Raw genomic sequence first — 12,501 nt, 5'->3', positions numbered from 1 at the left:
AGCAAAGTCAATCGAGTGGTGTAATTTAACTAGCAAATGATAAACACTAGTAGATCCAGGGCCCTGGCCTGGGAGTCGGGAAACCAGAGTTCTGTTCTCAGCTCCCCCACTGACTTTAAAGAAGGCTCCCCTGTGCCTCGGTTTCTCTCCTGCCCTTTGTCTGGAAGCTCTTCAGGGTAAAGACTGTCTCACCATGCGTTTGAACAGCACCTGGCACAAGGCGGCCCTGATCTCAGTTGCAGTCTCTGGGTGCTATGGTGATGCACATAATAAATAATGATGCAAAGCACAGAAGTGGGGAGGGAGGAGAACGTATGTTCGCCGGCACGGGTGTTACTGTACATTTACAGGCTGGGAACCGAGCAGTGTTTTATTTTGGGGAAGGGGTGGGGAACCTTATCACAAATAAATCTCTAGTCACATGGCACCTTCTCTGCTTCTGACCAGCTTGGGGCAGTCTGAGCATGTTCAAGATCTGAAGACAGACAGAAATGGGGGTCTCTGGTCCAAGAGTCACCTGGCAAAGATACCAGTGCGTCTCGCTAGTTATCAGCTGCTTCTGCCGCATCCTCTGGGCCCAAACCAGCTGTCCCTGCCAGCCCCCCTTCCCAAACAGAGGCACACGAGGGCTGGGCGTTAGTGTAAATGACAAGTTTATTGACAAGGACACAAGGTAAAGCTTTACCGAAAAGTGAACACATCAGAGCGGATATGCAGGAAAACCAATGGAATGGCGTTGACACTGAGCAATGCCTCCTGCCTGCCCTCTGGCTCCCCTTCCCACAGACCACGCTTCACGGCATGCAGACACACACAGCACAGGCCCAGAAGAGACGCACAGACACCATGGGGGGAAGGAGTTTCTGGGAGGCGAGGGATTTGCTCAGTGTTTTTGTTTAATTCTTTCCCCTGTGTTCAGGCTTTCTGGACGGTTTAATTGAGCAAGACTCATGCCATTAGTCTCAGGGATCCTCCTCTGCTTCTTCCAGGTCACTGACATAATCCAGCGTGGGCCCACTCAGCAGTTATCCCCATTAGACAGCACCACACCCAAAGGAATACAGGGCTCTGGGCAGAATCTGCTGTCCCTTGGCACAGAGAGAGCAGGGCTTTCCCCGGCTGCCCCCCACACCTCAGCAGGACTCAGGCCTGCTCTGCCCACCTCTCCACACCACACAGCTGAACTCCAAGGTGGAAACTTACAAGAGGCCAGGTGCTGCTTCACAGCTTGGCTAAGGGGGACGGATCGAGAGAGGCATGTGCCGCAGCGCACCCGGCACTTTATTAATTACTGTAATAATTATTTCTGTAGCGCTTGCAGTCCAACCATCCACAGGACTTTAGACAATTAATCAAACAGCCAAGCTGGTGCATGCTCAAGTGCCAGGTTTCTACAACTCTGTCCCACATTCCTCCCAGCCAGGATTCATGTTGCCAAACAATCTCTGTACTGAGGACACAGCCCGGCTCAGACACCAGAGGAAGCCGTTGCTCCCAATCTTCCCTCGCTTTACTGGCTTCAAGCTGACTCTCCCCAACATGGAATCACATTTCATCCTGCCTTTGACCTGGCTGATTCCTTCCCTTCCACTTATTCGCCAGGTCCAACATTCCAGTCCCATTCTAGAGCCCCAGATCCACATGCAGTACAGAAGGTGCCACCACACAAGTGATCCCGGCCCGGTCGTGGGGCTTAAGAGCACAGGCTCTGAGGGTTGTATGTGATCTAAACAGATGGTCATGTTAAGGGCTTCACTTCACTCCTCATGCCAAGCGTAAACTGAAAGCAGTGGAGATGGCAGAAGTTGTTCTGAGGCCATACAGATGGACGGAGCAGGGACGGTAGCTAGTTGGCTTTTGTTTCAGCCTTCATGTTGTGTCTATGCCAGCTCCTTGCCTGGGCCAGGGCAACTCCTGGCTGGCAGGAAGACCAAACAGCCACCCTACCCCCTTGGAGCCTGCTGTGTGAGCAGGGCTGCAGCACAGAGGAGTAAGGGATCCTGCAGCCCCAGGCCAGTGAATTTCAGACACTAGGAACGCAAATGGCTCTCAGTCTAGTGTCTTTGGCACAGAAAGCCCAGACCCAGTCCTGGCGACTGGGAATGGAAGGAACAAACCTGTAAGACAGTGGTTCCCAACCTGTGGCTTAGGGGCCAAAAGTGGCCTATGGGGGCTTTCAAAGTGTCCTCCTCTCCCCTCCCACTGGCTGCAGAAGGGAGCCGCTGCCTAAGGACCTAAGCAGAGCGCGTTGCTGTGGGGTAAAAGACCAGTGCAGGGTCCTTGCTGCAGCCAAGGGGCTGGGAGATCAGCGCTCCCCTCCCCTGGCTGTAGCAGGGAGCACAGCAAAGCACTCCACCTGGGTCCCTAGGCGCTGGGTCCCTGCTGGAGCCAGGGGGACGGGAGAGCCTCCTCCTTGAACTCCTTCCATCTGGCTGTGGGGGGAGAGAAGGAAGGGGACTGCTGGCGGAGACAAGTGGCCCTTCAGGGTAGTAAAAAATATATCTCTGGCCCTCGAGTCAAAAAGGTTGGAAAGCACTGCTGTAAGATCTCCTCGTGTACAGCCCTCACTGGCCCCTGCAGCAGAAGGGTCGTCTGGTGCGGAGGGTTTACGGGGCATGGCCAAAGGCTGCAGAAGATTGCACACAGACTCTCCCCCATCACTGAATGTTTTGGGTGTCACAAGTGGGGGGAAGGTGAGCTGCGACTCAGTGATTCTCCTTTGCATCCCTGTGTAATGGGTGCTTCCTCCTAAGCAACATTTGACTGCAAGCTGTTTAGGCCCCTGGAAGAGAGAATAGGCTTTCCAAAGCCAGGGGTAACTTGCCTGGCAGTGACAGCCGGGCATTGGTGGTAGGGGTACGAGGAACATCCTGGACTCCTCCAGAGGATTTAACCCAAAGCACGTTGCAAGACGCTGCCATGTCCTCCCGCTTTTGCACTCACACCTCAGCACGCAAGCGGCTGTGACTGCCCTCTGCTGGGATTCAGATTTACCGTAGAGGTCCTTCAGACTGGACAGCACACAGAGCCAGGCATAACACAACTCAGCTAGCTGAGGCTGAGACAGCTGGAGCAGGGGGAGGAAGGCAGACAGGCAGGAAATAGACACAGGGAATAAGCAGGAAAGGGGAAAAGGGCAAGGACTGCACCCCTTGCTCTGCCAAGAGCCTTGCGTTCTGGGAGTCAGACTTGCAGTTTCTCTCCTCATTTTGCCATCTGCTGCCCCATTATCAAACTGGGCCCCTGCCAGCTCCCGCTTCCCCATGCAATGAAGACCCGCTTCAAACCCAGGACAGCAACCAGGCGAGAGAGCTGGGATGCAGATTTTTGGGATGAGCATCGAGCTGCCCAGCACAAGTCTGACCCAAAGCCCCATGCAGGGCTCCAACCAACCCAATTAGATGCACCCTAGGTCCTAACTGGTGCTCGCCATACATTACTAGCTCTTCAGGGCTATGCTAGTCCCAGCTCATCTGGGCTCCCCTAGGATGCTGCTTTCACTACCTCGGATGGGGTTGGTTGAGTTTTTTTCCTTTTTCATCTGGTTACAATACAAAAAGAAAACTCAAATGTATAAAAAATATAAAATAATAAAGTGCAGTGTGTGTTTCTATGATGCCTTTGCCTTGTTTTAATGAACAGAGACTTGTCTTTTTCAGGTTTTAAACGAGCCATATATTACAAAATATCAACTACGCCTAAAGCGGTTTAGAAAACGCTAAACGTTGGCACGAGATGGAAAAGCCCACAAGAGAGAACGACGAAACAGTGGCGCTGGGGGGACACGGGAGTGGTTGAAGCAGTGGTTACAAAGTTTCCATGGGCGCTAAAAATATCAAACAGGTTGTTCCCTATTATTATTAGCATGTGGATACTAATCGCTACCTTGGTTTCTCGGTGCATTTGACTGAAATCCTACACACGAATACAGCTGCTTCCAGTTAAGAGTTCTTTGCCTGCACCGATGGGAGTATCTGGAGTCTCCCCTCCTTCCTCGGCGGGGTGAGACATGGACCCATGCCGTTAGTTTTTCAGAATGCTGTCGTAGACCTGGTAGATGTACTGGGACACTTCCGGAGCCCGGCACTTCAGGGACAGCTAAGAGAGACGCAAAGCCGCGGTTAGTGTAAGAAGGAAGCAGGATACAGACAGCTCATCTCTACTAGCCAACAGGGCCCATTTCACTACTTTGATCCACACTCCACCCTGTCTAATACACAGTGAGGCTGTGGGATTTTGGCTGCCAGGACGCTTCACCCACTACGCGAGGCGCCACACACACCTACGGTGCTATATACAGATGTCTAATAGTTAGCGTCAGTCTGGCCTAACATAGCAGGTCGCAGGCACACAGGTAATACTTTCCCGTCCCCACTGTTCAAGTTCTTCTGCTCTAATGATTGTGTAACAATGCCTTGGGTTTGGCTGACTAAAGATGACACCCAGGAGCTCATAGATCTCAAACACGAGCCTCTTACTGGCTGGGTTACAAGATCACATCCCTTAACTCTGATGCAGGCGCAGACTGAAACCTCAAGGGAGTGACAAAGAGACACACTGTGTTAGCACAGGTCACCATTGCGTTTTCCAGGATATCAGGGTTTTTTTTAAATTTACGTACAACTTTAAATATTTAGTCCCAGTTGCCTTCCTAAAGCTATTGACTGCCACAGTGCTGATTTATGTGAACGCACTCCCATTCACGCACAGAAAGCTAGCCAATTTTGAGACAGAATTTTGGAAACAGAAGATAATATATCTATCACTACATTGCTTACTCCTTAGCGGTGTCATTAACGTAACTGCACTAACGTTCAGTGAGGACCGGTATAATACTGACAGTCCTATCACCCAAAATAGGAATTCACACCACACTAAACCAAGATAACGTCAGTGGCATTTGGCTGGCATAGGTCAATAACCTTTAGAGGGGCTTTCCCTGAAGTGCAATGCTAACCATCAAGTTGCCAGTGTCCCACGGCAGACCAGTCGGCAAATCAGAGCCTACTACACAGAGCTCACACTGCTGAATAACTATCGAGCGTAACACAAAGCCAAGCTCCTTTTTGGTAGTATATTGTCAAAGATTTTAATGGTTTTCTTTCCACTTAAAGGCCCCCCAGGGTGTGTCTTGGGATTCTCAAAGCAGGAGAGAGACTCTACTAGCAGTGAGGAGAATCTGCAACAATAACCAGCAGGAATGCAGCAGAGTGGAAGGAATTAGCTACATGCAGCATGTGGGACAAACAGCACTGTTGCCGTTGAGCGGTTGCCACCGATGCAAGGCCAAGGAATCTCCAAAAGCCTGGACAGCTGATCTCTGCTTCAACAGCTCAGCACAGCATAAATCTAGTCTTGTTTACCAGAGGGGGAGATGGAAAGGCAGGGGTTGTGGAGAATTCTGGCAGTGCTTTCGTGTTAATTTCTCTTGGCTAATTCTAGTGGTAACAATCTCGGCCAATAAATGCCTGCTGCTGAGTCAACATTAACCCAGCTCAGTGGGTCACTAACATAGCTATAGTCAGTGGCTTTCTAACTCCTCCCAGCTCAGCGGGGATTTCCTCTGAAGTTGAAATTCACCAGCCCTGCCCCAAATGAGCCTGATGCAAAGCAGCCGCCTTAGATTTGAGACAGCTTGGGAAAGGATGCGGGCCTCTCCAGCCCACTGCCTCTGTCAAGATCCGATGGGCCTTACCGTGTAGTTCGGGTTCCCAGGCTGAATACGCAGCTCAGCCAAGATCCAGATGCCATTAGTGAGCTTCAGAGACTGGTAGAGCATGTCCTGGCCTTCCACGTTCCTCTTGGCAATGGTGTAAACGTTATTGTTCTGCAGTTTACTGGAAACCGTGTCTTCAAATAGAAAAACAGCTCTGTTAAATCAAGTGCACATGCAAGACACACGGAGAGGGAAATACATAACTATGCCCCTAAATGTCATCTGTATTACCGTAGAACGTAGGCACCCTAGTCACAGACCAGGACTCCATTGTGCTAGGCACTGGACAAACAGAACAAAGACAGAGCATATGAGTGCACAGACGAAGAACCGGCTACTGCATGAACCAGTGAGTTTAGGGGGAAGGCGCACATTTGGTAAGAAGATGATGAGGCAAATGCAGATTTGGTCATAAGTGCTCCCATCTCCCTGGAGACCTCCCTCCCTTTGGATTTGGGTCTCCCTGCTGATTCAGTATTTGCCCCTCCTTTAGGGGTCTCACACCCGCCAAACTGCAGCGGGATTGTCACAATCACACTACTTTTGACAAGACGAGACGACAGCAAGGCCTTGGTCCCTTCCGTGAGCTGCAGATTCCTAGTTCCCCAAGAAAGCCCAGAACTTGGATGGGCTGATTTTCGACATCGCGCTGTGCACTCCTGAGCCAGAGGATGCTACTCGGTAAGAACAAATGAGATCACTGCCTATATCTCACTTTGGCTTCTCAGCCATTAACACAGTTCTCTGCAGCCTGAATTCAGAGATCCTGTCTGAACTCGTACGTCAGAGGGGTTCTCTCCTGCTGCATAGAGAAGCTGCTAGCCAGTCAAACACTAATGGAATAACAAGCCCTTTTCAGTGATTTAACGGGTCAGGGGAAATGCCTCTCTCATCTGCCTCCAGGCAGCGGGGCTGGGATGAGGCTTTTATACAATTTGTGACGGTAGCACTTGGAAGAGATGTATGAATTTACCTGCATATAAATATATGGCCGTAACCAAGATACCTATTTCCCGGGAACCTTACACAGAAACAATAACAGAAGCAGGGACACAGAATCCAAATCAACTGCCCACACCGAAGGTCTGTGGAAGTCAAAAGGTTTTTAAATCCAATTTAAGGAGGGACGGGCTGTGGTCTTTCTGAGGCTAGGAGGAAGAAACTCTGGGCCATAGAGGCCAAGATAGGAGCAGTGCCCCTGCAGGTCTCATTCCTAAAGCCATACAACCTGCTGACCAAGGAAGGCAAGTTCAGCACATGAGAACGTACTGTGGCCGATGGCCGGCTTCCCTCTAGTGGATCTCGTGCTTCGCTCCTGTTGGGGGGCCAGGAAAGTGCCCGTCACCCCGTCTTCCCTGGGGGAGGGGGATAGGGACCCGGGCCCACCCACTCCTCCGGGTCCCAGCCCAGGGGCCCTATGAACCACAGCGGTATATTGCTGGCTCTGTACTTTGAAGCCGCAGTCTCTTCCCCTGGGCTACTTTCCCCCCTCAGTCTTTCTGGCCTCTCCGGCCCTATGTCCTTGCCGCCCCTTGCTGGGCTCAGTACCTCGCTTCAGGCTTCCTCCGCTCTCCCACACTTCGCTACTTCGGTCTGCTATTTCGCTCCGCTCAGCACAACACCTCTGCTTCCTCCACCTTGTGCACTGTGTGTTTGGGGCGGAGCCCTTTTATGGAGCACCTGGCTGATCACTAATTGGCCCCAGATGGCTCCTAAATGCCCCCTCATGACTCCAGTTAGGCTGCAGGGAATAAAGCCCTGATCATCCTGGGGCTGATATACCTCCCTTCGCACACTCTCCTGCCACCCTCTGCCCTTGATATATCACAGTATGAATAGGCCTAAGGGGTCAGACCATGGTCCGTCCTGCCCAGTGCCTGTCGCCAATGGTGGCCAATACTGGAGCAGTGTACAGAACAAGGCAATTTTGGAGAGATCCATCCCTTTCTTCCACTCCCAGCAGTCAGGATTCTCGAGGTCTGCACACTACGTCTAACAATTCCAAAGGGGTCCGCACCTCCATTCAAAGCTTTTTAGGGGTTTGCAAATGAAAAAAGGTTGAAAACCACTGCACTAGATCACACGGTCACCTGGCTGTGTATTAGCTGAGTGAGCAATTTATTCATAGGCTTGGGAAATTCAGGAAGGTGGCCTGTGTTCCCAGACTTGCCATCCTAAGCGAAAGGGAGATATAAGCTCCTCAAGCAACACATGCTGGAGAGTCTTCGGACGCCCGATTTGGAAACTCAGCTCCCTCCTTTATTCCAAAACTGTTACAAGCATTTACTGCATAGGTGAGCAGAAGACACTTTGCTGATCAGAGCAAGGCATTTTCAACTCACTCGCTAGAGAGAGCCGAAGGAACATTCAACACCATGTATTTCCAACCTCACAAATTCCTCAGCAACCTCGGGCCAGTTCCTCCTGCAGTGGCGAGGGGGAACGAATGGGCAGGGCTGTGTCGAACCCTGAGCAGTGGCTTGTACTTTCCACAGCAACCAGGAAGATGGAGAGGAAAATGCAAACTTGACTGCATGCCTGGTGAAGAAGCTGGAAAGATACCACATGCCCTTTGGAAAGAGTGGCAAATAAATGTAGGCCTCAAGGGACGTAGCGAGCACCGGCCCAGCAGACCCACTACAAGAAGAGGGATAGTGTAGTGGCAGGAAAAGTGTACAGCATTTATGTAGGGAGTGTGTCCCTGACCAGTGGCATCTTCGGTCTCCCATGTTCACGATACTAAAATCTGCAGAGATCCACACAAAGGTTTGGTTTAAAGAATGGAAGGGATTAAGTAACTGCTGCAGCAGGGGGTTAAAGAAAGCGCATCTGAGCTCAATCCACACAGCAGAGTGCAGGGAAGGGATCTGACTTCTCACCCCATGCTGCAATCTTGTCCTGGGGCAGCTGCTTTTCCTCCTTCACTTCCTCAGCAGCTGGGGGGCTGCAGCTGATTTGATGCAGACTCTATTAACCCAGCAGAGCAGAGAAGCTCTCTCTATAGCATGGGAACTTTGAGTTCAGGCTTCACCCAGCAAAGGCCAGCAGCTGGACTAACGCCCCTGCCCTTCTACGCTTTGGAACAGCTATTTGCAGGGGTCAGGCAGGGTTCATGCAGCTAAGTATCCAGACAGAGTCAGATTTGGGTTTTCCTCTCATCCTTGGTTCCTATGGAAACTTGGAGAGGCAAGTAACCAATGAATTCCTGAGCTAAAATCACTCACTCCCCGTTTCTCCTCCACCCACCTATAAAGGGCCCATCCAGGTTAGGAAAAGATGCAGTGCAGAAGATACTCCTCCTCAGCTCAAAGGGAGCAGCAACAGACAGAGAGGGACTTGTGCAACAAGCCCTATCAGCTGATAATTGTGCTGGGCTTAGACAAGCCCCTGCCAGGGATCAGGACACAATCAACGCACTTGTTCCTTGTGCAACCTAAGCAGATTGCCTCACCCAAAAATCTGCAGCAGTTTCCACAGAACGGACGCCACACTGGGCAGCTGTCCTTTCTGAAAAGAACATCAACCCTTGTATTAGCTTCAACTGACGGGTAGATTCAGTTCCCAAATGGAATGAAACGGGTCATGTTTAAAGCACATTACTCAAGCCCACCTAAGAGTCTTATGGGAAGGTTTCCTGGCTACTTTTTTCTCCACCCATCTTCGTTCCTTTCAACAGCAATTTCCCTAGGTCTCGAGGTGCTGATCTGCTGGAGAGCGAGCAGAGGCATTGGCAGCAAATGATTTCAGGAAGCCCCGAGACGGGACAGAAACCCCAGGTGGCTCAGACTGCAGGCGACTGTCTTGCATTATGAAATCCTAGCTATGCGTCGTCCCCTGAAATTTAGCACCTGCTGCTCTCTGGCAGTGTGCAGGCTCAAAGCACAGAGAGAGACAGCTTCCTAGACCTTCTCAACGGTTACATTAATGATGGCTGCTACCAACACAGCACAGAGGGGAGGGCCCATCCTGGCAGGATTCTGTTGGGATAACCGAAAGGCTCTGACCCCCCACAGGGGCACTGAATCTAATTGGAATTGGAGCCCTTAAGTCTAAAGAGTGGACCTGCTGAGAAGTGAATTATTGGCCTATTATTAGCAGCGACCCTTGAAGATGTGAGAGAATTGCTCATTTGGCCACGCGTCACTTTCAACTGCTGCTCCTCAGATGGGGAAAGGAGCAGAGCGGTCCTAGGTGATCATGCCTGTCCAAGATCATGCAGGCAGACAGAGCTGGGGTTAGAAACCAAGAGTCTGAATCCCTGTCTCCTTCTCTGGCCATCTTGGAAGCGCCTTCATACGAACACTGGACTCAGACGCCATACATTTACAGCAATGCAAAGCAGGGACAACACAAGGGAAGTCTGCTGGGGCTTGGATTGTCACTTGACTCTTTCTGCCGCCATGTCTATTAATACAGACTTCAAGATACACACTGGCGAGTGAGTGTCATTTCCAATTTCCTTCCATCCCCAGGTAGCAGCGCCAGCCACTTCTCTGTGAGTGAGTCTAAACCGATGTCAGTTTCTCCAAATTCGGGCAGTGTTGCTAGGCAACTATGCCAGGCAGTGGCTTGCTCAGGCAGGACAGTTAATGCCATGTGACAGCGCTGCCTTTGTAAACAGACATTTGCTGGGAGCTGGGAGATCAGCCTTGCTTTGAATTGTGCTGCATGTTTATCAGCCAGAGGAACGGGAACACATGGTGAAGCCTCTGTTAATGACCACACGGTACAAGCTGAGGCTTGTAAAAAGGCTGTGCTGGCTGAGCACAGGCTCCCTTCTCGGCACCTATGGGACCAGATGACAGTGCAAACCAATCTGCAGAATTTGTGAATCCTTTAGCAGCGCAGGATAAGCTGCTTCTGTCCCTATTATCATCACCAAACAGGATTTTGTGAGGTTTTTTAAAATGTTTGTCTTGCACACAGAAAAAGTTGTTTTTAATTAATTTTTTAGATTAAAAAGGTACGACAGAAGTTTTCTTTCTGGTGAAACCTCTCAAATACGTTACTGATGCAGCCACTCACCGTTCACGTTTATTAAAAAACAAGGGCAGAACTAAGTACCATTGTTGGATTTTTTGAGGGGAAGGGACAGGATGATAATTGCTAATTAAGGCCTTCATCCTGCAAAGACTTGCTTTACATATGCAAGCAGTTGCAATGGCTCCAATAGGACCACTTGCTTGTGTAAAGTTAAATGCATCCATAAATCTTTGCAGTGTCAGGGGCCTAATTTTATGAAGGGAAAAATAAGAATAATATACACCAGGCTCAGAAATGCAGATACACCCCCATCCTCATCCTACCTAATCACATCTAACTGGCTCCCAGATACAGGATCACATTTATAAAGCTTTGCTGCCTACTTACTGAGATAGGCCCTTTTCTGAGTTCAGAGACCCTCCGTCTCATTCAGTAGCGACCAGTGGAAAGCAACAAGCAAAACCTAATTATTTTGTCTGCAGTTGTGCTACCCACAAATGCCTCCCCATGCTTCTAGAGATAACTGATGGAGTGAAGAGATGGGTTCAAGCAGTGGGTGCATTTGCAACCCTGGCCGGATCCTATTGTGAAGAATCACTTTCATTTCCTACGGAAGTCAGAAGCACCAGGTTTTGACTTCAGCTGTATGATCAAGGAGAAGCTGGGCTGTGAGGAAGACAATGCTTAAAACACACAAGCAACCTCATGAAAATCTCTCTCTAATCTCTAAAGCCAGGGTGGTTTCAGATATTAACAATGCTGGAATCCTTTAGCTAATCACTGTCTCTTCTTGTGCTTTTTATGGAGACAGAAGATCCTGCATAATTTCACTTGAGACATTCTGGATTGACAAGGAGATTGCAAATGAAGCAGCGGCCTGGCTTCAGATCTTTTTATAAGTGTGTCTAAATTCTGTGCTGCTGGTGGTGCTGGACTTATGAGCAGCGTTGGAGACCCAAATCCGATTTGTCCACAGAACAAAGTGGACATGTAAACTTCCCACCCCACTCACATGGTTTATTTCGGACACAGAGGAGCCCACCTTTAAGGTCGAGAGGGGAGTTTCCAGACCCATTCAATAACTGGTCTCTCTGCTCAGAGTGCAACAAAAGCACCAGTCTGACATTTGGTGGTGGTAGCGGTTGGTTTATAATGAGGACTTCTGTTCCCCGGGAAACGGACTGAGACCCACCGATACCTTAGACAGACCAATGAGTCTGGGCTGCCACCAAAATCAGAGCTTAGAGGTAAAAAGTTCCCTGGGTCAGATTATCAGAGCTATTTAGGCATCTAAAGCTGAGATAGGCGCCTAGCAGGGTGTACAAAAATGCCTATGTGAGTTAGGCCTGTAACTCGCATGGACTTTCAATGGGAGTTAGGCACCTAACCTGCTTAGCTGCTTCTGTAAATTCTACTAGGTGCCCAACCTGCATCTTTAGGTGCCTAACCACCTTTTAAAATCTGGCCTTAAGTCCCACGTACCACCCAATCCCCTTCTTGTCCCATCTGTACGGCAGGAGGTTAGGAGTCTGTGGAAGGAGAACAGAATGTATGAGGCAATGGAGTTGACCAGCCATTTTCTGTAGTTTGTTCTTACTGGATAAAAACTTGCTCTGAGACAGCTCAGCTTCTCCTCTTCGCCATTCATAATCCCATGGAAAACTCCACTCTCTTGGCAAAGAAATACGTGACTTCATAAATTTAAGACTGCATAGGATCAAGGAAGAATATGGGTTGGGGACGCGCAAGCCCTCATTCCACTCGCATAAGCATCTCCCCCAATCGGCAAAAGGAGCTAAGAC

General features: G+C 50.0%; 1 protein-coding gene across 3 annotated transcripts in view; it reads right to left on the bottom strand.

Annotated features, from left to right (window-relative positions):
- Positions 1–636: 636 nt before the first annotated feature.
- Positions 637–12,501, bottom strand: part of AP2B1 (adaptor related protein complex 2 subunit beta 1) — a 103,155-nt gene continuing 91,290 nt past the window's right edge. For all 3 annotated transcript variants that reach the window (XM_067537788.1, XM_067537787.1, XM_067537789.1), the window contains 2 exons: positions 5,696–5,850; positions 637–4,098 (listed from right to left, as the gene is read on the bottom strand). In XM_067537788.1, the coding sequence (XP_067393889.1) occupies positions 4,024–4,098; positions 5,696–5,850 (230 nt within the window). In that variant the 3' untranslated portion in view covers positions 637–4,023. The remainder of the gene's footprint in view (positions 4,099–5,695; positions 5,851–12,501) is intronic.

Source organism: Emydura macquarii, unplaced genomic scaffold (genome assembly GCF_026122565.2).
Source record: "Emydura macquarii macquarii isolate MOO-44397 ecotype Brisbane River unplaced genomic scaffold, CSIRO-AGI_Emac_v2 contig_450, whole genome shotgun sequence".
In the NCBI taxonomy this organism is placed as follows: Eukaryota; Metazoa; Chordata; order Testudines; family Chelidae; genus Emydura; species Emydura macquarii.
The sequence above is the reverse complement of the archived record's forward strand: the minus strand, read 5'-3'. Positions and strand labels throughout refer to the sequence as shown.